This window comes from Pristis pectinata, chromosome 1 (genome assembly GCF_009764475.1).
Source record: "Pristis pectinata isolate sPriPec2 chromosome 1, sPriPec2.1.pri, whole genome shotgun sequence".
NCBI lineage: Eukaryota > Metazoa > Chordata > Chondrichthyes > Rhinopristiformes > Pristidae > Pristis > Pristis pectinata.
This window is the reverse complement of record NC_067405.1, coordinates 142,573,025-142,595,172: the sequence shown is the minus strand read 5'-3', so window position 1 is coordinate 142,595,172 and position 22,148 is coordinate 142,573,025. Positions and strand designations below refer to the sequence as shown.

Here is a 22,148-nt window from a genome sequence, read left to right as displayed (position 1 = left end):
CTTGACTTCACAATCCATCTCCTTATGACCTTGCACCTTATTGTCTACCTGCATTGCACTTTCTCTGTAGCTGCGACACTTCACCCTGTATCCCGCATTGTTTTACCTTGTACTACCTCAATGCACTGTGTAATGAATTGATCTGTATGAAAGGTACGCAAGACGAGTTTTTCACTGTACCTCGGTACAAGTGACAATAATAAACCAACACCATTTCCAGGGTAGAATCTGGAGGAACAAACAATCTGCTGGAGGAACTCAGTGGGTCCAGCAGCATCCGTGGGGAGAAGGGAAATGTCAAGGTTTCAGGTCGAGACCCTGCAACAGCACCTCTTGTTGTGGTTCAATGTCGATTTTCTGTTTGATGAGGCACCATGGAACGCTTTCGGTATAAAAGCGCAAACTAAAGGGAAATTATTATTTGCATACACTAACACCTAAATTCACATTTGTTTTTCTTCTTTGACCACTCACCGGAAAGAGTAAATACTAATCTTTCTCAGCAATCCCATTCCAAGTCATTCAGCTGACGCACCTGAACCAGGTAAGTTTGGGGTGGTGGTGGTTATTGGGGTTGAGGGGAGAACGGTTGGCTGAACAATCGACAAATCAGGCGAGCAGCAGCGGCCTGGCCAATCACAAAACAGAGAGCCCGGCTCAATTGACCAATGGGCTTCCGGGGCAATGCGTTGACCAATCGGGGACCGGAACGCGTGGCACCAATGAGAGGGCTCGGCTGCCGGGAGTCAAGGCAACGGGCGGCGCGTGCGGGGTTGGAGCGCGGGAGGAGGGGGGGGGGCGCACGCTCCGCTTTTGAAATGTCTTGAGGGACGGTTTGTTCAACGGTTTTCCCGTGAGCTGATGTGGGCATAAGGTTTACCTTCAGTTATCCGTAAGTGACGACGGAGTCCGGGATGTTAAAATGCTGCAATCAAGGTAAATATTACGGAGAAAACAATTTGCTTCTCCACCCTCTCTTATCTGTTTGTTTGCGGGAGCAGGTTACACGGTGTGTGCCGAGGGAGGATGCGGTCCTAGTGCCCCACCTTCTGTATTCGGCTCAACTTTGGGTAACTCCTGAACTTCTCTCAAGTTAATTATATTTGGAGTTAACAATCAAGATCTCAACACGCGAGTCTGCACGTTAGCTTAAAATCACTTTCAAGGAATAATTCATTAGAAAAATGGTTATTGATTCTTGCTTGTCAGTCTTTATCTTTCAAAGCAATATAAAAAGTACATTTCTTGGCTTAAACAATTTAAAAGTGGTAGTTAACAAAATGAATTGGAACTAAGCAATGCAACAGATCTACTGGGGAAACTACAAGGCTGGATAATCAAGTTTCCGAATAGGCAATTGTGAGATGATGAACCTCTGCACGAAAATGGTAACTTCATGTTAAATTTTAACTATTATTTTGAAGGGTGATGTGTACTATGCAGCAATGATTTCTAAAAACAGGAAGTGGAAGTCTTCAGAGATGATTATGACTTTAACTTCGTCGTTATTGTCTGTGCTCTGGGAAATAAATTTAACTGATATTGCTGCAGTGGAGGTAATATCAAACAAGATTTTTAAAAAAATTTGAATATTATTTGGAAGTGCCTTTCTGGGTTAATTTGGCCTCTCTGAGAACTTCAGTGTCATTGGAGCTGTGTAATTCTCTGTAGTGAAGGTGGGTTTGTAGTCACTGTAGACTTAAAACATATATCTGTTGGGGATATTAGCAATGATTTGAATGGAGATGAGGAGACAGTGGTGGAAATACGTGGGAAAACAGTGAATGAAACCCTGTTCAGCCCTCATTCCCCTCCTCAGTGATTCACGTTTATGTGCTCCAATTCAAATGTGTTTTGCAAAGTTGCTGAAATAGAAAGCATGGATCACTTCCGTGCAGTGGCCGAAGTGAAATATAAAATAGATTGCTTGGAGCTTAATGGTTGTTGATGTATAGAAATGCAGAAGTTTTCTTTCAAGTGGAGCACTTGAGATATTTTTATTTTGTAAAAAAAATAGTAGTAGGAACAGGCCTCTTGCCTGCTCCACTATAAAATAAGATCTTGTACTTTATCACCACTTTCCCATACAAACCCAATATTTCTTGGTTTCCTTAATATTGAAAAATCTGTTGATCCCTGAAATGAACTGAGCTTCCACAGGCCTGTGGTGTGTTATGTTCAAAAGAGGTATTCTGTTAAAATGATAACACCATGTATTGTGTTTCTTTTAGATGGAGAAATGCAGAATTTTACAAAAAATGGACAGAAATAGGTTTTTCTGTGCAGCTGCTTCACACTGATGTACAAGTTCTGCATAAACTTTATGTCTCTACTGCCAACCTCCACCCATCTCTCCCCACCTCCCATCATTTACTTCTATTCCTTTCTTAATTTGCTTATGTTTTCTGCTTAAGCACTTTACTATTTTTTTGGCCAACTGCTTCCTGTGGTGACAAGACCCACATTCACCTTTTCAACAATTTATCAATACTGTGATTTAACAAATAGAAGTGCATTGTATATTTTCAGCTTTGAACATTGTACTGAAAATAAAAAAAATCTGCTGAAATATTAGAAAATTGAGGTAGATTAATGTTTATTATGAAAAAAATACATGGGAACAGAAACCTCGTCATCAAATTAGGAATGTTTCAGCTCAAATAATATGACAGTATCAAAAGCAATTGCCAGAAAAACATGGACATCTTTTTATCACGTAGGATTATGTAACAGTAAATTGCAATTCTCTTGTGTTTTGACAGCTGTTTCTGCAAGGTGAATACAATAAATTGTCAAGGTCCTACTATTTTCATAAGACAACAATTGAAGGAATAACAAAAAACACAATTGTCTATGTACATAAAGATAGTAACTAAATAGAAACCAGTGCATTATCACTCTGCTTGAAACATATTATAACATAGCAAATGGGAAATGAGTACCATTCATCAACTGTAGCAATTTCCTTAATCAATTTTTCTTATAAGTTTTTTCCCCTGAAAATTGTGTAATAGCAGTATTTATTTCACAGGTTCCTAAATATCCTAAACCAGCCAGCATGTTTTGCAGAGGTTTATTTTTTAAAGTAGTAAATCCTATAGGGATGCACATCATATATTTTTGAATTGTAATGAAATATGCATTAAAGAAAAATCTGTTGTGCTATTTAGTGTATGAACTCTAATGTCTTAGGAATTTACTCCCTCCTTAAAAGTGAAGTGTAAATAAGCTTCAAGTAGGTTAAGCCATGTATTCCACTTGCTTAATTAGTCTGTCATTTGGCCACCCCACCCTTTAATGTATGGTTTTTCGTTCTGCAGAGATGGGTTGAATAATTTTATCACTATTCTCTTTAGCTCTAATTTATCTCCCTTGTGACAGTCAGTTGAAATTCTCCTGAGTACAAGGGGGATTGACCTTGTTTTCAGTACTGCAATGTAGGTTTTTTCACAACAAGCAAATGGAGTTCACAGCTACAAGGTGGTTTCCAAAGACAGGCCCATGCATTATACAATCCAACGCTTGTGTGGATTGAATGAACACTCTGATATTTTATCTTTTCTTTATATTTCACATTGGAGTGCTCTTTTTTTCAGTATGTTCACTCTACATCCTTGCACACCAGTAAAGATGGAAATTAAGTGCTTAAATTAATCCATTTGTTGCAATTTTAAATGTCCACAGATGCAGAATATAGTAATAGCAATGCAATATATAACCATACTTTTGAATTCTCAGTGTTTTAAATTGTCCTATTGAGTCTTTTTCCTTAAGTGCATATTTCTACATGTGTAGTTTTGTTTTAATGGCTGCATCTTAGAATTATAGTTGAATTGAGTGAGGTGAAGGTGGGAAAGCATTTATCCCAAAATGGAGCATGGATGATCTGTTCTGATATCAACCTTGATGGTGAAGTCATAATGGTTACACACCTTGTGCATAGGCTGAATTCTTGGGAATGCACCTCATGATGACATTAACGTTATTTATATAACACTTTTTAATGTCATCCAAAGCACTTCCCAGGAGTGCTTTCAAACAAAATTTGTTACCAATATAAGGAATTATTTGGGCTGGTAACCAAAAGCTTGATTTAAAAAGGTGGGTTTTAAGGAATCACTTTAAGAGGAGATGTGAGAGTGCAACTTTTTTAAATTCAGTTTTTAGGATGTGCATGTATCTGACAAGGCCAACGTTTATTGCCAATTCCCAGTGACCCTTGAGGCAGTAGAAGTAAGCTGTTGCTGGTGAAGGTACTCCAATACTATTGGGTGTGGAGTTCCGGGATTCCTAGGCAAGTAACTGCATTGCTTTTTGTGGATGGTACACAACAGCCCTGTGCGGGAGTAGTGAAAGTTTAGGTGGTTGATAAGTTATCAATCTAGTGGGCTACTGTGTATCAGATGGTGTTGAGCTTGAGAGTTGTTGGAGCTGCACTCATCCAGGCAATTGGAGTCTATTGCAGAGTCTATCCAGGCATCCTAATTGCACTCCTGACTTGTGCCCTGTAGATGGTGGAATGATCTTTGGCGATTAAGGACGTGGTTACTCACTGCAGAATATTCAGCCTCCAATCTGTTCTTGTATCCACGGGTCTTGTAATAAGCTTCTAGCCAAGAGGTCACCATTAATTGTGGAGGATTCGGTACCATTGAAGGAGATCAAGAGTGGGTGGGTAGTTACCCTTGTTGGAGATGGTCACTGCTTGGCACTTTTGTAGTGTGACTTTTATCAGACATTTCAGTCCATGCCTGAATGCTGTCAAGGTCTTGCTGCTTGTAGGTTTGGACTGGTTCATTTGCTGACTTAAGAATGGAATTGGACATTATGCAAACAGCAGCAAACATTCTCACTTTTAAACTTGTGATGGAAAGAAGGTTATTGATGAACAGATGAAGATGGTTGGACCTTTGACATTGTCCTGAGAAACTCTTTCATTGGTATCCTGGGCTGGCATGATTGACCTTGAGTGAGCCCCAGGACATCAGCAGATTCCTCAGGGAAGTGTCAAAGGACCAGCTGTCTTGCTTTGTGCAGGGTATGACTCCAGCATGGATTTCAGTTTTGTCGGGGCTCCATGATGCCAAAGGCAGTGGTTCTTGCCTCACCGCTAGAATTCAGATCTGTTGTTCATTTTTGCACCAAGGCTGTAACGAGGTCTGGAGCCAAGTGGTCTGCAGAAATCTAAACTGGCCATCAGTGAGCAGATTATTGTTGTGGTTTGTTGATCTGGAAGAAGGAGGAGGACATTTTAAAACTGATGCTGTAGTGTTGGACCCAGCATAGGGTGCTGAGTGTTGATACGTGAATGTGAGTTAGAATAAGGGCAATAGAGTTTTGAATATGGAAACACAAGAGACCACAGATGCTGGAGTATGGTGCATCAAACGATCTTCTGGAGGAACTCTGCAGGCTGAGCAGCATCTGTGGACTCCTCCTCTAGCAGATTGTATGTCGCCCCAGAGTTCTGGATATATTTGAGTTTTGGATGTGGTCTTGTTTACACCAATAAGCAAGTAATCAAAAAACTGATGTAGTGTAAATACCAAACCTTCTTCATTTTGATTCTTCAAGTTTCCAGAATGTAAATATTTGCTGGTTTTGGTGTACTATTTGAGTAACAAATCTAAATGAATTTGAATTGGCATGCATGAACTGCAGGGTCAAAGGAAGGAAGATTTGTTTTTGAGCAACCTGAGAGAGAGAGACACTGGGAGTGGGGAAAAAAAAATTCCAATTAATTCTTTAATTGTCACTGTTGCTGAGATCACACTTATTGCTAGCAGCAACAAAGTTTCAAAATCTGACAACTGACCTGTGCAACGTGGTAGGTTGAAGCTACTTCCATATTGTTTTTGCAAGACTGTTTTGCAAGTGCGTTTTGGTGTGAGCTAAGGACTTTTACTGCAGCTTGAGCATGTGGTGTCGGGTGTCTTGCCAGCAGAGAAAGTGAGCTTGATCTTTAACCTGTGACACATGATATTGGCATTATAAATTTATACCCACAGTATCTCAAAAAAGAACTTGTCTGTTTCTTCTGTCAGGAAACGATTCCTCTGAGACCAACAGTTAGTTTGAAGATTGTTGCCTTTCTCATAAATGTATTACAACTGGTGAATGAGCTTGTAGGGGGAGATGAAAACAAGAATCATTTTTAATGAACTAATGGAACTTTTGTGACATTTATCTACAACTTTCAGAATACTATTGTCATCTAGCTCCGATACTTAATGATAATAGTGCTACAAAGTTGTTAGAGATTTATAATTGGCATTTGGGCACCTTCCATATTTTTCACATGAAACATTCTTCCATCCCTTCATTGGTGCACCTTGTTTTTGTGGATACAATTATCAATACATTACCTTTTTTTTCCCTCAACTTGCAGCTGTTCTTTTGAGTGGTTTACTACTCCACGTACTCCCTTAAAGCCATCATTCTTTTTTCACATCGCGAATGTTCCAAGATGGGGAACTAATGTACTGAAAGTCAATAGAAATAAAAATCTGAGGGATGTGTGATGAGTGTTTGATTATAATACTTTTTTTACTCATTCAAAATTATTCCTCTGTGTTATTATACCATTAGTATTATTGTAGCATATCCTTGTGCATTTTTTTCAAATTACGTTAATTGATTTTTTTCATTGATATAATTGAGTTTGACACAAAACATGATATCAGGCTAGTCTTGCAGCAACGTTTAATGACCATTTTTAATTTTCCATGAGACGATGAGGAGTCACTACCTTGAATTGCTGGAGTTTGTGGTAAGGCACCTCCCACAAAGCAGTTAGGCAGTAAATTCCAGGGTAATAAAGAAATGGCGTTATATTTCCTAGGCAGAAAGGAGCTTGCATGTGCTGTTCACGTACCCCTGCTGTTGTCCTTCAAAGTGGCAGACCCTATTGAGGAAGCCTTCGTGCAGTCTCCATTGTAGATGGTACACAAAGGTATGCACGGCAGATGAGATACCAGTCAAGGGGTTGCTCTATACTGGATGATATTTAGGCTTTTCAGGAGTGGGAGTGAGAGGTTGGCAATTTAATTAGTTTTGTCTGATCGGCAACATGGGTCATAAAATAGATACGAAGCTTGGGGGTTTGATAAGTGGTAAGGTTAAGTTTGCATCATGCACAATCCACAGCTCTTCAAAGGATGTGTGAAGTTCAGAAATGTACAGTGCTGGAATGAGGCTGATGTAAATATAAAGGTGAATGATAAGCAGCATTGTGCTTAGCAAATGGAAGGAAGTATGTTTGAATCACTGTAGGTAGGCTATGGCTAATGGAAGTAAATGGTGTTAAATTAATTATTGTTCAGAAGCTAGGTTAACTTATTAAACTTTCACAATTTGTATTCAGTGGCTTGGATGCCTTCAGGGAATTCTACATAATTATTCCTTTGGGAAATTCCACCCACTGTTAACAAATGGTCTGGAGTTAAGGGCAAGAAACTTCTGTTTCCTGTTTTCAAAGATGTTATAAACTTGTGCCAGATCATCTGTACATTTTTGCTAACGGAACATGAGATGCAATTGTTTTGTCGTAGACGAAGGGTCTTTGATGAAAAATGTTAACTGTTTTTCTTTCCATAGATGAAGCTAGACCTGAGGAGTATCACCAATATTTTCTGTTTTTAGATTTTTTTAAATAATTTTCAGTTTTGCTGTAATTTGCTATGCTACTGTGAATTTAAAATTAAAATGTATTTATTTTTTAAAAAACTTTCTGTCCCTTGTCCCATGTTCAAAGGTACCACTGATCAAAATTTGAACCGACTGATGGATTGTAATGGGACTGCTCTGTAGATTTTAAGTTATGGTAGGAAGTTTCAAGTGTTGAGGGCCCAGCATCATAAATGTTTTCTGTCATTGTCACGATGGCTGCACTAAAAGCTTTAGTCCCAGTGTGAAGTAAAAGTCAACTCTGGTCTCATCGTCACAATGTAGCACTGTCTCACTTGAAAGAATCTTCAACATGAGTAATTAGTCAGATTTATTAAAAAAAACTTTGTTCAATGAATCTATGCAAAATTCAAATTCTTACTGTAGTTTTGGTGTGGTATATTCAAGTTCTTCACTATGTAATCCAATAATTTGATGTTTAATTCTGAAAAGAATGGTGTTTATTCAGGGAAATAAGGCCAGCATTTTTTCCAGTTGCTAATTGCTCTTGAAGGTGGTGAACCATTTTGGTTACTGTGGAGAAAGTAATCCAGTGATGTTGAGTTTTAGGATTTTGATTCAGTAATGACAGAGCAGTAAGATGGTGTCTCAACTGGAGCAGAATTTGGAAGTGATGGTATTTCTTTGCTTGTGCTTTCCTCATCTTTTTGGTGATAGAGGTCGCAGGCCTTTCATATTGTTGTAGTGCATATACTGTACACTAACACAATGTTGAGGGTCAATGATTTTGTTGTCTTCACTGAGACTTGGTTGAAGAATGTACGGGACTGACAACTCAATATCCCATGGTATAGATTTTTTGGGGGAGACGGAGTAAAAGAGAAGGAGGTATTTGCACTATTAGTCAAAGATTACATAACTTTGTTATTGAGGGAGGATATCCTAGAAGGCTCCTCAAACAAGGCCATATGGATAGAGATTAGAAACAAAGTGGTTGTTGTCACTTTTTGGGGTGTATTACAGACCTCCTAACAATCAACAGGTGATAAAGAAACAGATATTTAGGTAGAAATCAGAGATGCAATAAAAGTAGTATTATTATAGCAGGGGCTTAAAATTTTCAAATATTAAATGGGATTGCCTTGGTGTTAATGGCTCGGAAGGGGCAGAATTTTCAAGATGTGTCCAGGAGATTTTTTTTTTGATGTAGTATGTAGATAAACCAATCAGGGAAAGAGCATTACTGTACCTTGGGGAATGTAGCTGGTCAAGTGGGGGGGACTGTCAGTGGGGCATCATTTTGGACACTGTGACCATAACTCCCTATATTTTAAGTTGGTGATGGGAAAGGATAGGGATAGGCCAGTAATTAAGGTCTTAAATTGGGGTAAGCCAAGTTCATTAGGGAGGATGTGGCAAAGGTAGTTTGGGAGCATCTACTTGCAGGTAGGTTTACATCTGCACAGTGGAAAACATTCAGAGAAATAACAAGAGAAAGGCCAACATGGTTCTGTAAGGGTGAAAGTCAGGGGTAACAACTATAAGGGACTCCGGATGCCAAGGGATATTGAAGGTTGGATAAAGAGATAAAAGGAAGCATATAACAGGTATAGGGAACTAATGATGGGAGAGGCTTGTCATGAGTATAAAAAGGAAAACTGAGAAGGCTAAGAGGGGTTACAAGAAATCACTGGCAGACAGGATAAAAGTAAATCTGAATGTGTTCTGTAAATATTTCAAGGGCAAAAGAATAACCAGGGGAAAATGTAGGGCCAATCAGGGATAATGGGGGCATTCTGTGTGTGTGGAGTCAGAGGGTGTAGATGAGGTCCTAACTGAATAATTTTCATTGACATTCACAAAGGAAGCAGACTTTGTAGTTGGAAAATTCAGTGAAGGGGTAAGTGAAAGTCTAGTGCAAGTCTCCATAAATAAATAGAACTTGAAGGTGGATAAATCCCTAGGACTGGATGGAATTTATCTCGGGCTGCTATGGGAGGCAAAGGAAGAGATTGCTGGGGTTCTGGCTGAGATTTTAAAGTCTTTGCTGGGCAGAAGTGAGATACCAGATGATTGGAGGAGGTGGAATATGTGGTTCTCTTTTTCAAGAAAGGCAGTAGGGAAAAGCCTGGTACTATAGGCCTGTAAGCCTAACATGTGGGAGGGAAGATGATGGGGAAAAACATTGTGAGGGAGAGGATTAGTTATCAGTTGGAAAGGCAGGGACAAATTGAAGATGGCCAACATGGCTTTGTCAAGTGCAGATCTTGTTGAAGTTGAGTTTATTGCCGTATGCACAGGTACAATGAAAAATTTACTTGCAGCAGCATCATAGGCACGTAGCATTATATAAGCAGCATTCACAAGTAAAACATAAATTAAACAAATTATACACAATTTTTACAAATAAGTACACAATTAGAACACAAGAAGTCCATTTTAGTGCAATGCAATCATAGTGTTGCTAAACTGTGTTGATTAAGCTTTTGCTGGTTGGTTCAAGAACTGAAAGGTTGAAGGGAAGTAGCTGTTCTTGAACCTGATGGTGTGGGATTTCAGGTTTCTGTATCTCCTGGCCGATGGTAGCTGTGAGAAGATGGCATGGCCCAGGTGATGGGGATCTTTGGATGTTGCCTTCTTGAGGCAGAGCCTCTTGAAGATTCTACCAAGTGTGGGGAGGGATGTGCCTGTGATGTATTGGGCAGAGGTCACTGCTTTCTGCAGCTTCTTGCGTTCCTGCACATTCAAATTGCTGGACCAGACTGTGATGCAACCAATCAGTCTGTCTGACCAATTTGATTTGAATTATTTGAAGAGTTATCAATGAGGGTAAGGCAGTAGATGTGATTTACATAGAATTTAGTAAAACCTTTGATAAGGTCCCACATGAGAAGATGGTTCAGAAGGTTAGGACTCATGGAATTCAGGGCAAGTGGCAAACTGGATCCAATATTGGCTTGGCAATAGGAGACAGGGTGATGGTAGAGGGTTGTTTTTGCAATGGGATGCCTGTGATTAGTGGTGTTCCACAAGAATTGGTGCTAGAAACCTTGCTGTTTGTGAATGACTTGGATGTGAGAGGCAAGATCAGTAAGAAGACATGAAGATTGGTGGAGTTGTTGATATTGTGGAAGGTGATCTCGAGCTGCAGAGAGATATTGATGTGTTGGTGAAATGGCCTGAGAAATGGCAGACAAATGTGAGGCAATGCATTTTGAGAGCACTAATGTGGCTAGGAAATGTACCATGAGTGGTAGGGTCTTGGGGAGTATTGAGGAGGAGAGGGGCCTTGGAGAACAGGTCTATAGATCCTTTCAGATGACAATGTAGGTAGACAATGTGGTTAGGAAGGCATATTGGGATAAAGGCATTCATTAGTTGGGGGTTTGAATAGACAAGTGTGGAAATCATGCTCCAACTTTATAAAACATTGGTCAGATCTCAGCTGGAGTACTGCATGCAGTTCTTATCACCAAGGCACAGGAAGGATGTGATAGTGCTGGAGAGAGTGCAGAGAAGATTTGCCAGGATGTTGCTTGGGATGGAGCAGCTCGGTTATGAGGAGAGATTGGAGAACCTAGGTCTCTTCTCCCTGAAGTGGAGGAGATTAGGAGAGGATATGATTATGGTACATAAAATCATGAGGGGTATAGATGGGTTAGACTGCAGGAGACCTTTCCCCTCTGTCAGAGGTAGATAAAACTGGAGGACATAAATTTTGGGGTAAGGGAGAAGAGAGTTAGACCGGATATGGAGGGGAGATTCACCCAGAGAGTGGTGAGTGTCTGAGAAAGTGGTCGAAGCTGGGTTGCTGACACCATTTGACAAGTGTTCAGATGAGCACTTGAATTGTTTATGCATAGAGGGCTGTGGACTGAGTGCTGGGTGATGGGATTAACGTGGAAGGGTGCCCAATGATTGGCATGAACGATTTGGGCCATGTTATTCCAGGGAGAGGAAATAATGTGCAGTGCGTTGGATGGACTGATCAAGTGAGTTGCTTGGGGAGAATGTGTCTGCGTAGGTTTCCTCCGGGTGCTCTGGTTTCCTCCCACGTTCCAAAGACCTACTGGTTAGGAGCTGTGGGCATGCTATGTTAGTGCCAGAAGAGTGGCGACACTCGTGGGCTGCCCCAGCACATTCTCAGCAACACAAAATGATGCATTTCACTGTGTGTTTCGATGTATATGTGACTAATAAATATCTTATCTTATTACCGAGCTAATTTTGGATCCTTTTTGCCAAATTCCCCTGGATTCCATCAGCTTTAATGTTTTGGACTAGTCTTTCCATGTGGGATCTTGTCAAATGCTTTATTGAAGTCCACATAGACCATATCAACACACTGCCCTCATTAATGTACTCAGTTACACCTTGTACCAAAATTCAATCAAGCTGGTCAGACAGGATCTCCCCCAACAAAGCCATGCTAACTACCTCTGATTAATCCCTGCTTTATCAAGTGTGGACTAACCCTATCCCTCAGATCTTTTCCCCCCAATAAACCCTACCCCACCACTGTTGAAAGACTCAGGCTGCTAATTGATTGCCTTATTTTTGTTGCTCTTCTTGAATACCACAATTTCTGTCCTTGGGTCATGTGATACCCCAACAGTGGCCAGCAAATATTTTTTAAAAATCTATCTGGGTCAGTGTGGGGTGGGGGTGGAGGGGAACAACAGTCTCCTCCCCTTGCCTCCTATTACATCCTGGTAATTCTCCTCTGACCTGGGGACTAATCCACCTTTAAACCTGCTAAGACATATACTACCTCCTTTTTAATGTGTTGTAGAATTTCACCATGCCCCTCCTTGAATTCTCCAGTAATATCTTTCTCCTTTGTGAATACAGATGAGAAGCATTCACTTAAGACCATGTCTGTGTCATCTGGCTCCAAGTAAAGGTTGCCTCTTTGATCCCTAATGGGCCCTTTTATTCTCTGGTCACCTTCTTCCCCTTTAACATGCTTTAGGATTTTCCTTAATTTTATCTGCCAGTGGTATTGTGCTCCCTCTTGATACTTCCCTGCATTTTCTATACTCCTGTTGGGCCACCCTGCTTCTCTAAACCTGCCATATGCTTTGTTTGAATCTCACCCTCTATCCCTTGGTCTCCAGGGTTCCTTGGATTATTTCCTTATCTTTTACTGTTACGGGAACATATTGGTCATGAACACTTGTTATTGTACAAAACATTAAGAAACAAAGTTTGATTTCCTTTACAATCTTCCTGATTTTGTTTAAATTTTGCAGAATTTTTACAAAGTTCTGTAAGTGAAATATGTAAAACATAGCTTTTTGTTTGTTAATTAACAAACCAATTCTGACTAAAATGTAAGGTGGTAGAATGTTTGCCTGGTTTAGTCTTTGGATCAACTACTGAGTTATTTGTTTTCATTTCTGTTTCTCTCAACTGCTCAGATGTTTTTTGCCCCACAATAACTTGATTGAGTTGTATTTCGAACGGTAAGCTCACCTCATCTTTTTCTCAGTTGTGTTCTTGCAGTTGAAGGACAATAAGAGGGTATTCTTTGGTTTGCTGCTGTTTTGAAGTTGTGTGGATATCATTGATATTGGATTAGACTTGGTTGTGGTATCTCCCATGCTCACATAGTTACTGATATCCATGCCTTATGCATCTATTATTGATTTTGAATGTGTACTGGATTCTGGAATTTCACTGCAAAATGACTCCGTGCTTTTGGAAGAGGGAAGGACAAAATGAGGAAATTAAATTAATTCCTTGATATTGAAAGATTTTTTAAAATCTACCCATTATGTATTTGATAGTTTTTGTTTGGTTTACTGATGGAATATAGCAGTCGCAAACTCAATGTGAAGTAGGTTCATTAATTTCTAACGTCAAATGAAACAACTTGTTTCCCAGGAATGCACAGTCTCAGTGAATATTTTTTGTAACATTGTTTTGCTGCGAGAAGTAGAATATGTTCCTGGGTTGTTGCAAATTGTTACCTAAATAAGCATAGAATTCCTAATAACTTTGTAAATCATAACGTGTATTCATGCTTTAACTTGCCGTGGTAACTGTTCAAAACATTCTACACATTGAAGATTTTGTTTTATCAAAAATGTTGAAGGAAAGTTCCATGCTTGGTTTTTAAAGAAATTTTCAGACTTTGTGCATAAAAGTGATATTATTGTGAAGTCTTTAAAGTCGTTTCCCTAGGTTTACTGTCTAAAATTTCCCTTTTTATAATCCATCAACAGGGAGTGTGAAATCTGGCTGCATATATTGTTTAGCAATGCCCATAGCATTTTATATATTTGAAATAAAAACAGAATACTGAAAACACTCAGCAGTTCAAGCAGCATTTTTCAAGCACCTTGTATATTGCTGTGCAAGGATTGTTTAATCAAATTGAGTGCAAAGTTGTATGATATGCTAGCTACAATCAGCATTGCCCCTGTCTATCTGTTAGTGTTTACCTTGGCAAAACGTTCAATTTGCTCTGTTTTTTGTATAATCTCTCTGAGAAGCAACCTTTTGACAGTTTTTTTTCTCCTTGACAGAAGCTGTTTCAGTACCATTCTAACAGAAGTACCTATCTGACAATGTAAAAATAATTCCTAGGTAGGCCTAGCCACTCAAAGCAGGACAAATCCAGTCCAGTTAATAACACACCATCAATTTACTATTAATCAAAGTGATGATGGATATTACTCACTCACAATGCCATCAAACAGAACTTGCAATAAATTGGTAACCAATCTTCAGTGTGGGTTTTCTCTGGACCCTTGCTCCAGAACTCTGTCTTGGCCTAGATTGGCAGAAGAGAGCTGAAATGGCAAGGTGAGGGTGACTGCCCACAAATAATAGCATTTTAGTAATTGCGGCTTACAGGAGTTCCTCAGGGGAGTGTCCCTGGCCAAACCATCTTAGTTCATCACCACCCCCCCCCCCACCCCCTGCCCCTTTGATCCTTCATGCCACTTACCTACACTGGTAATTGACAGGAAAGCAGAGCACAGGGAGAATGTGCAAACTTCCCACAAACACCTACACAGGATCAAACCTGGGGCCATAGGGGTGTGAAGCATCAGGACTAACTGCTGCACCATTGTGCCACCCTTTAAAGTGACTTATCCTTAAGTGGCATTACCATTTGAGTTCCTCGCATTGAACATTCTGGGGCTCACCACTGACCAGAAAACTAAGGTAGCCACATGAATACTGTGGGTACAAAAATAGGTTGGAGCCTGGGTATCCTCCATCGAGTGATTCTCTGACTCTTTGTTTCATGATGGGTAATCTAGGTGGAGAACCAGTGTTTGAAATTTCTCTTGAAATACACAGGGTTTGGTTTCACTGACTGTAATTAGGAATACATTTTCATTCCATTGTAGCTGCTTGCACTGGTGAGTATTTCTAACATTTTTGATCTTATTTCAGATTTTCAGCATATGCAGTTTTTTTGCTTTTGCTCCTGTGATCGGATGGGCACTCTGTGTGATCTCTGTGTGCTTCTATTAGAGTAACAATTTGTTTAAATTGTATGCTCCTGATTTTGAATTTCTGATTTAAATATTTGAAATCCCAAGTGTGAGCTTGAGCTACATCACTAAGCAAGCAACTTATCAATATGTGCAATGGTTGAAATTGCATTTTGGAGTTGCTTCCCACTGAACAATTATGCTGGAGCCCACATAAGAGGGGACAACCAAATGTGCAATTTTAAAGTGCGTAACCTGATTTTTCTTTACAATATTTTTAGTAAATCCATGGAAAAGAAATAAAGTACATGCATCAAAAAAGGAAGTAAAAATACTACTGAATACATTGTATTAAGTCATACTTAGTAACCTGATTTTCAAAAAAAATTACAAGCAAATTTAACAGTAAAATCTTAAGCATTCACTATTTGCTGTGTGATCAGATGCTTCACACCCCTCAACTGACCCTAATTGCTTTTGTTTTCTCTTTAAAACAGTGATATTTTGAATTTGTGCCATGACTTTGCAAATCGAAGAGTTGCCAGGGAAACTGACTAAGTTGTTCTGGATGAAAGAAGTTGGCCTTCAACTTTGCCGCCCTATCTCATTGTTCAACGTAATATCACGGTGATAATTGCAACAATGTTGTCTAGTAATGTGATTGCTACACATAGGTCAGCGTGGGTCTCCTTTAACGATGATATACAATGCACAGTGAATGGAGGAGATTCAGGTAAAATGTGTTTATTTCACGGAATAGGGATATCTAATTTTTCCAAATCATAGTACTGAAACAATAAAATGTTCAATTAATGAAAGGTTCTTCAATAAGCATTGCACTGTTTAAGCTTTATTTCAACTGTCCCATTTTTATTTGTGGTTTCCTCTGAATTATACCACACTTTTGAAAAATGCAGCAGTAGTTCCAGGATTCCCAGATCAGTATTTAAAAACAAAACTGACTTACCATTTCTTTTTAAAAGAAAATGCACTTTTGAATTAAGCACTGACTTGAATTCTACCCTTCCAATATATTGCAGTTCAGCAAAATACTGTTTAATTTGCAGAGAGTATTTGTTTTTTTTCTATATCCAGATATTATGGTTTGTATATATTGATTTTAAACTGGGGTAAAAATTGCTTGAGTTTTTAGATTTTGTCAGTGGCACTATCAAGTTGAGAAAGTGATGGTGTAACTATGGACTACTTTCACAAGTGGTGTGATAGGTGAATTAATTTGTAACTTTATAAAAGTAAAGATCATCATTAGTTCCTGGAGCAAGTTGGATCTTTTTTTTAATGTTGTTTGTGTTCGTTTCATCTTCCATTTATTTTTGTCTAAGACTTCAAGTTTGACACAATAATTGTTTTTGGTACCAACTTTATGCTTAAGTTGAGAAGTCAATTGATTTCAAAGCAAAACTTGGTACACTGATGCATGTACTTATTTGTGTATAAGATTAGTAAAACTTGGCAGAAATAGTGAAAATGCATTTTTTGACCTACAGTTGGAGGCCAAAGAAAATATTCCCCAGTCTCAGTTACATTATTTGAAGATGATAATTATCAGGATAATATATCGCAGCATTCTTCTTCAATTCAACGTCAGCATAGCCCAGTGTGCATGACAGAAACAGCATCTGTGCCAAACGAATGGATCAAGTTTGATGATCAGCCGTGGTTTATTCTTTCACCATTCCGCCCACAATCAACAGGTTGGTGATTAGACTAAGAGTGTAACTGAATTTGATTTTCATTATTTAATTCATTGTTTCCCATATGAGTTCTGGAAGTGATGCTATTTTTACATTTCACCTTCAGAATCTGTAACTTTTTAAAATTTCTTTATCATTGCATCATTTTTTTTAGTTTTATTGAAAGCATGAATGTTCAACCTCAACTGGATTGAGTTCTATGCTAATGAAATTTAGACAAAAAAGGTCTTGAAATGATGCTTGTGTATTTACTTTTGAAAATATTAGAGGGAACATAGAGTTGTGAATTTACTAATTGTTCTGCTTTTGGCATGAGTGTGTACAGATGTAGACCTATTAGAATCATTATCACTAACGTATGTGAGCTTTGTTGTTTCGCAGTAGAGTACAAAGACGTACACCTATAAATTACAAAAATAGTGCAAAAAAAAGGAATAATGAGGTAGGGTTCATGGATTGTTCAGAAATCTGATGGTAGATGGGAAGAAGCTGTTTCTGAATCATTGAGTTTGAGTCTTCAGGTTCCTGTACCACCTCCCTGTTGGTAGTAACGAGAAGAGAGCATGTCCCAGACGGTGAGGGTCCTTAATGATAGATGCTGTTTTCTTGAGCCTTTAACCTATGCCCTCGTGTTTTTGATACCTCTACCGTAAGGAAAAACATTCAGATTATCTACCCTACCTATGCCTCATAGTTTTATATAATTCTATCACGTCATTCCTCAGCTTGCTTCACTCCGGGGAAAACAGACCCAGCCGATCCAATCTCTCACCATGGCTAAAGCCCCCCAATTCAGGCAACATCCTAGTGAATCTTGTTTGCACTTTCACTCATGCAGCCACATCCTTCCTATTGTGTGGAGACCAGAACTGCATTTAATTCTCCTAGTGTTGCCTAACTCTTGTTTTGTAAAGCTGCAACACAACATTCCACCTGTCAATGCTCTGCTGAACTTTCCATCTGATTAATGTCCTGTTGTAGCCTTGGATAAACTTCCTCACTCCACACCAGCACAAATTTTCATAGTTGAGTATTTTTGAGGAGATAAAGACAATTGAGAGGAAGGCAATGGAAGTTGTCTACACGGACTTTAATTTGACAAGGTCCTTCGTGGTCGGCTGATACAGGAGATTAAGTCACAAGGGATCCACAGTGAGTTATCGGAATCAGGTTTATTATCACTGACATATATCGTGAAATTTGTTGTTTTGCAGCAGCAGTACAGTGTAAGACGTAAAAATTACTATAAGTTACAAAAATAAATAGTGCAAAAGAGGAATAATGAGGTAGTGTTCATGGATTCATGGACCATTCAGAAATCTGATGGCAGAGGGGAAGAAGCTGTTCCTGAAATGTTCAGTGTGGGTCTTCAGCCTCCTGTACTTCCTCCCTGATGATAGTAATGTGAAGAGGGCATGTCCCGGATGGTGAGGGTTCTTAAGTTGCATTCTTGAGGTACCGTCTCTTGAAGATGTCCTCAGTGGCGGGGAGGGTTGTGCCCGTGATGGAGCTGGCTGAGTCTACAACCCTCTGCAGCCTCCTCCAATCCTGCGCATTGGAGCCTCCATACCAGGCGTTATGATTTAAAATTGGCTTAGCCATAGAAGATAAAACAGTGGGGGGAGGATCATACTGACTGGAGGTCTGTGACTGGTGGTATTCTGCAAGGATCTGTGCTGGAACCTCTTGTCTATAATGTATGCAAGTGATTTGGACAAAAATGTATGTGCTCTGATTAGCAAGTTCGATGACAACACAAAGTTGGTGGAATTGCAGATGGTGAGGAAGGTTGTCAAAGGGTGCTGCAGGAGATAGGTCAGTTGAAATTTGGGTGGAGAAATGACAGATGCAGTTTAATCCGGTCAAGTAGGAGATGGTGCATAGTATACAGTAAATGGCAGGACCCTAAGGACCATTAGACATTGACATTTAACAGTACAGCACAGGAACAGGCCCCTCGGCCCACAATGTTGTGCCGAACTAAGTGAGCTAGTAATTAAATCCCTAATCCCTCTAAACAAAGTCCATATCCCTCCAATCTCTGCACATTCATGTGCCTATCTAAGGGTATTTTACAATGCCTCCATTGTATCTGCCTCCACTACCACCCCTGGCAGCAACCACCCTGTGTGTAAAATAACTGGCCCTGCACATCTCCTTTGAATTTAACCCTTCTCACCTTAAATGCACATCATCTAGTATTAGCCATTTTGACCCTGGGGAAAAAGATACTGACTGTCTACCCTACCTATGTCTCTGATGTACAGAGGGATCTTGGAGTGTGAGCTCAGAGTTCCCTGAATATGGCAACACAAATCGATAGGGTGGTAAAGAAGATGCAAGAGATTCTGCAGATGCTGGAACCTGGAGTAACACACAAAATGCTGGAGGAACTGAGCAGGTCAGGCAGCATCTATGGAGGGAAACGGTCAATGTTTCAAGTTGAGACCCTTCAGAAGCCAACACTTTTCACCCCGGATTCTACGCACCACCCTCACCACCATGCGCAGATACCTGTGGGCCATATCTCTTTCTCTACCGCAGCTCCGGGCCTCACTCTCCACAACCTGCCATAGACTCTCCGACACTTCATCCTCCACCAGATCCATGCCTTCAGTTGATGGCTCTTCTCCTTCCTCGCGGGGAAGGATTCCAAGCTTGCCCACCTCCAGGCCGTGGCGCCCGCCGCCTCTGGGTCTGACCTTGGCCCAGGTTGCCTCCGGGCCGCGGTGCCTGCCGCCTCTGGGTCTGACCTTGGCCTAGGTTGCCTCCAGGCTGCGGCGCCCGCCGCCTCGGGCTCTCTGTTCTATGACATTCCTCAGGGCCCTGTCATTTAATTATGCATGTCTTGCGTATTCCCAAAATGCATCACTTCACACTCGTCTGAGTTAAATTCCATCTGCCATTCTTTTGTTCACTTTCAACAATGATCTAGATCTTATTGTAACCTCCTTCACTGTCCACCACACCATCAATTTTGGTGTATCCACAAATTTACTAATCATGCTACACACATTCTTGTCCAAATCATTACTATAGATGATAAACAACAGGGAACCCAGCACTGATCCCTGTGGTATGCCACTGGTCACAGGCATCCAATCTAGAAAAACAGCTCTCCACTACAACCCTCTGACTCCTTCCACCAAGCCAATTTTGACTAGCTCACCCTGTGATCTCCTGTTATGGACCAGTCTACCATGTGAGATCTTGTCAAAAGCCTTGCTAAAGTCCATGTAGACAACATCTACTGCCCTGCTCTTGTCAACCCTTTTGATCATCTTTTCAAAAAAAAATAATTAAATGTATGAGGTACTATTTCCCCATGCACAAAGCCATGTTGAATATCCCCAATCAATCCTTGCCCTTCCAAATGTAGATAGATCTTGTCTCCCAGTATCCCCTCCATTAACTTTCCTGTGACTGGTATTAGGCTCACCAGCCTCTAGTTCCCTGGCTTGTCCTTGCAGCCCTTCTTAAATAAAAGTAGATTAGCCATCCTCCACTCTTTCTTAACTCAACTGTGTCTAAGGAAGATGCAAAAATCCATGCTGGGCCATTGGTATTGGTTTATTATTGTCACTTGCACCGAGGTACAGTGAAAAGCTTGTCTTACAAACCAATCATACAGGTCAATTCATTACACAGTGCAGTTACATTGAGTTAGTACAGAGTGCGTTGATGTAGTACAGATTAAAAACAATAACTGCAATTTCTTTCCTTGCCTCCCACAATATCCAAGAGACACTGGGTCACTCAGTCGTTACTCGCCCTTGTTGATGAGTGGCAAGATTGAAATTATTCCTTTCAACAAAACTTCTACCAGTTTTTATAATCACATTGTCTCAGGAGTTGAAGAGCAAAGTGCAGAGTGAAATGTATAAAAGTATTTTTTTACAACAGCATGAGCATTGAATTCTCCAGTTTTAGGTAACCTGCTCTCCCTCTGTCCTCTTATTTTCTCCCTCTCCTTGGATCTATGCATTTCCTCCTACAGCCACCGCCCTCCCCAGCGACCCATCACCCTGTTTCTTTTCCCTCCTCCACCCATTCCATCTGAGATGAGATATCTTTATTAGTCACATGTACATCGAAACACACAGTGAAATGCACCTTTGCGTAGAGTGTTCTGGGGGCAGCCTGCAAGTGTCGCCACATTTCTGGTGCCAACATAGCATGCCCACAACTTCCTAACCTGTACGTCTTTGGAATGTGGGAGGAAACCCATGCAGACACGGGGAGAACGTACAAACTCCTTACAGACAGCGCCAGAATTGAACCCTGGTCGCTGGCGCTGTAATAGCGTTACGCTAACCGCTACACTACCGTGCCCGCCCATCATCCCCTTCCCCTGCTGTTCTCATCTGCCCACCCAATCTCCCTTATTTGATTCCATGCTCCACCTTTCTTTCTATCAGATTCCATCACCTGCAGCCCTCTGCATCCACATCACCTCCCAGCCTTTGCTGCTATCTCTAATCCTCCCTCCTCTATTTCCCTGTCGTCCCTCCTAATCTGGATCCACCTATCCAGTTTTTTTTTTCCCCACCCCTTCCCCTTGCCTCTTTATACTGGTTATCTCCCCTCTACCTTTCAGTCCAGATGAAAGGTCCCGACCTGAAACTTTCCTGACTATCTGGTTAACTACACAGATGCTGCCTGATGTGCAGGGTTCCTCCAGCATTTTGTTTGTTGCTCCAGCATCTGCAGTATCTTGAGTCTACATGCTGAGATACACCTGGTCAGGCCCCAGGGATTTAACTACCTTAATGTGTTTCAAGACTTCCAGCACTACCACCTTCATGATGTTGATATGTTTCAGGGTGTCACTGTTTGAACTCATTAGCTTTGATGTCCTCCATGGTAAATATAGATAAGAAGTATTCATTTAAGACCTTGCCTTTTTCCTGTGGCTCTACATATAGATTACACACTGAACTCTAAGGGGACACAATCACTCCCTAGCTAGCCTTTTGCCCTTAATATATTTGTAGAATCTTGTAGGATTGTCCTCCTTTATCTTATCTGCCAGGACTGTGTCATGTACCACCTTTTGCCCTCCTAATTTTCTTTTTAAGTGTACTCGTACATCCCTTGTGTAGGGACTGTCTTGATCCCAGCTACCTATACCTGACATGTGACACTTTTTTCCTGAGAAGACACTCAATATCTCTCATCAGCCAAGGTTCCTTAATCTTGCCAGCCTTGTCCTTCACTCAAAAAAAAAGAACATACTCTTCCTATCGCACTTTTAAAAGCCTCCCACTTGCCAGACATCCCTTTCCTGCAAACATCCTCTCCCAATTAACTTTTATGAGTTACTGTCTGATGCCTTCAAAGTTGGCCAACTTTCCAT

At 40.4% G+C, this 22,148-nt stretch overlaps 1 protein-coding gene across 3 annotated transcripts in view; it reads left to right on the top strand.

Moving 5' to 3' along the window:
- Window positions 1-760: 760 nt before the first annotated feature.
- ston2 (stonin 2) overlaps window positions 761-22,148 on the top strand; it is a 92,242-nt gene continuing 70,854 nt past the window's right edge. The window contains exons 1-3 of one of the 3 annotated variants that reach the window (XM_052011017.1): window positions 761-936; window positions 15,575-15,810; window positions 16,586-16,792. In XM_052011017.1, coding sequence (XP_051866977.1) covers window positions 15,720-15,810; window positions 16,586-16,792 — 298 coding nt within the window. In that variant the 5' untranslated portion in view covers window positions 761-936; window positions 15,575-15,719. Of the gene's footprint in view, window positions 937-1,287; window positions 1,389-15,574; window positions 15,811-16,585; window positions 16,793-22,148 lie in introns of those variants that run through there. The other 2 variants (XM_052011032.1, XM_052011023.1) reach the window with 2 other exon arrangements.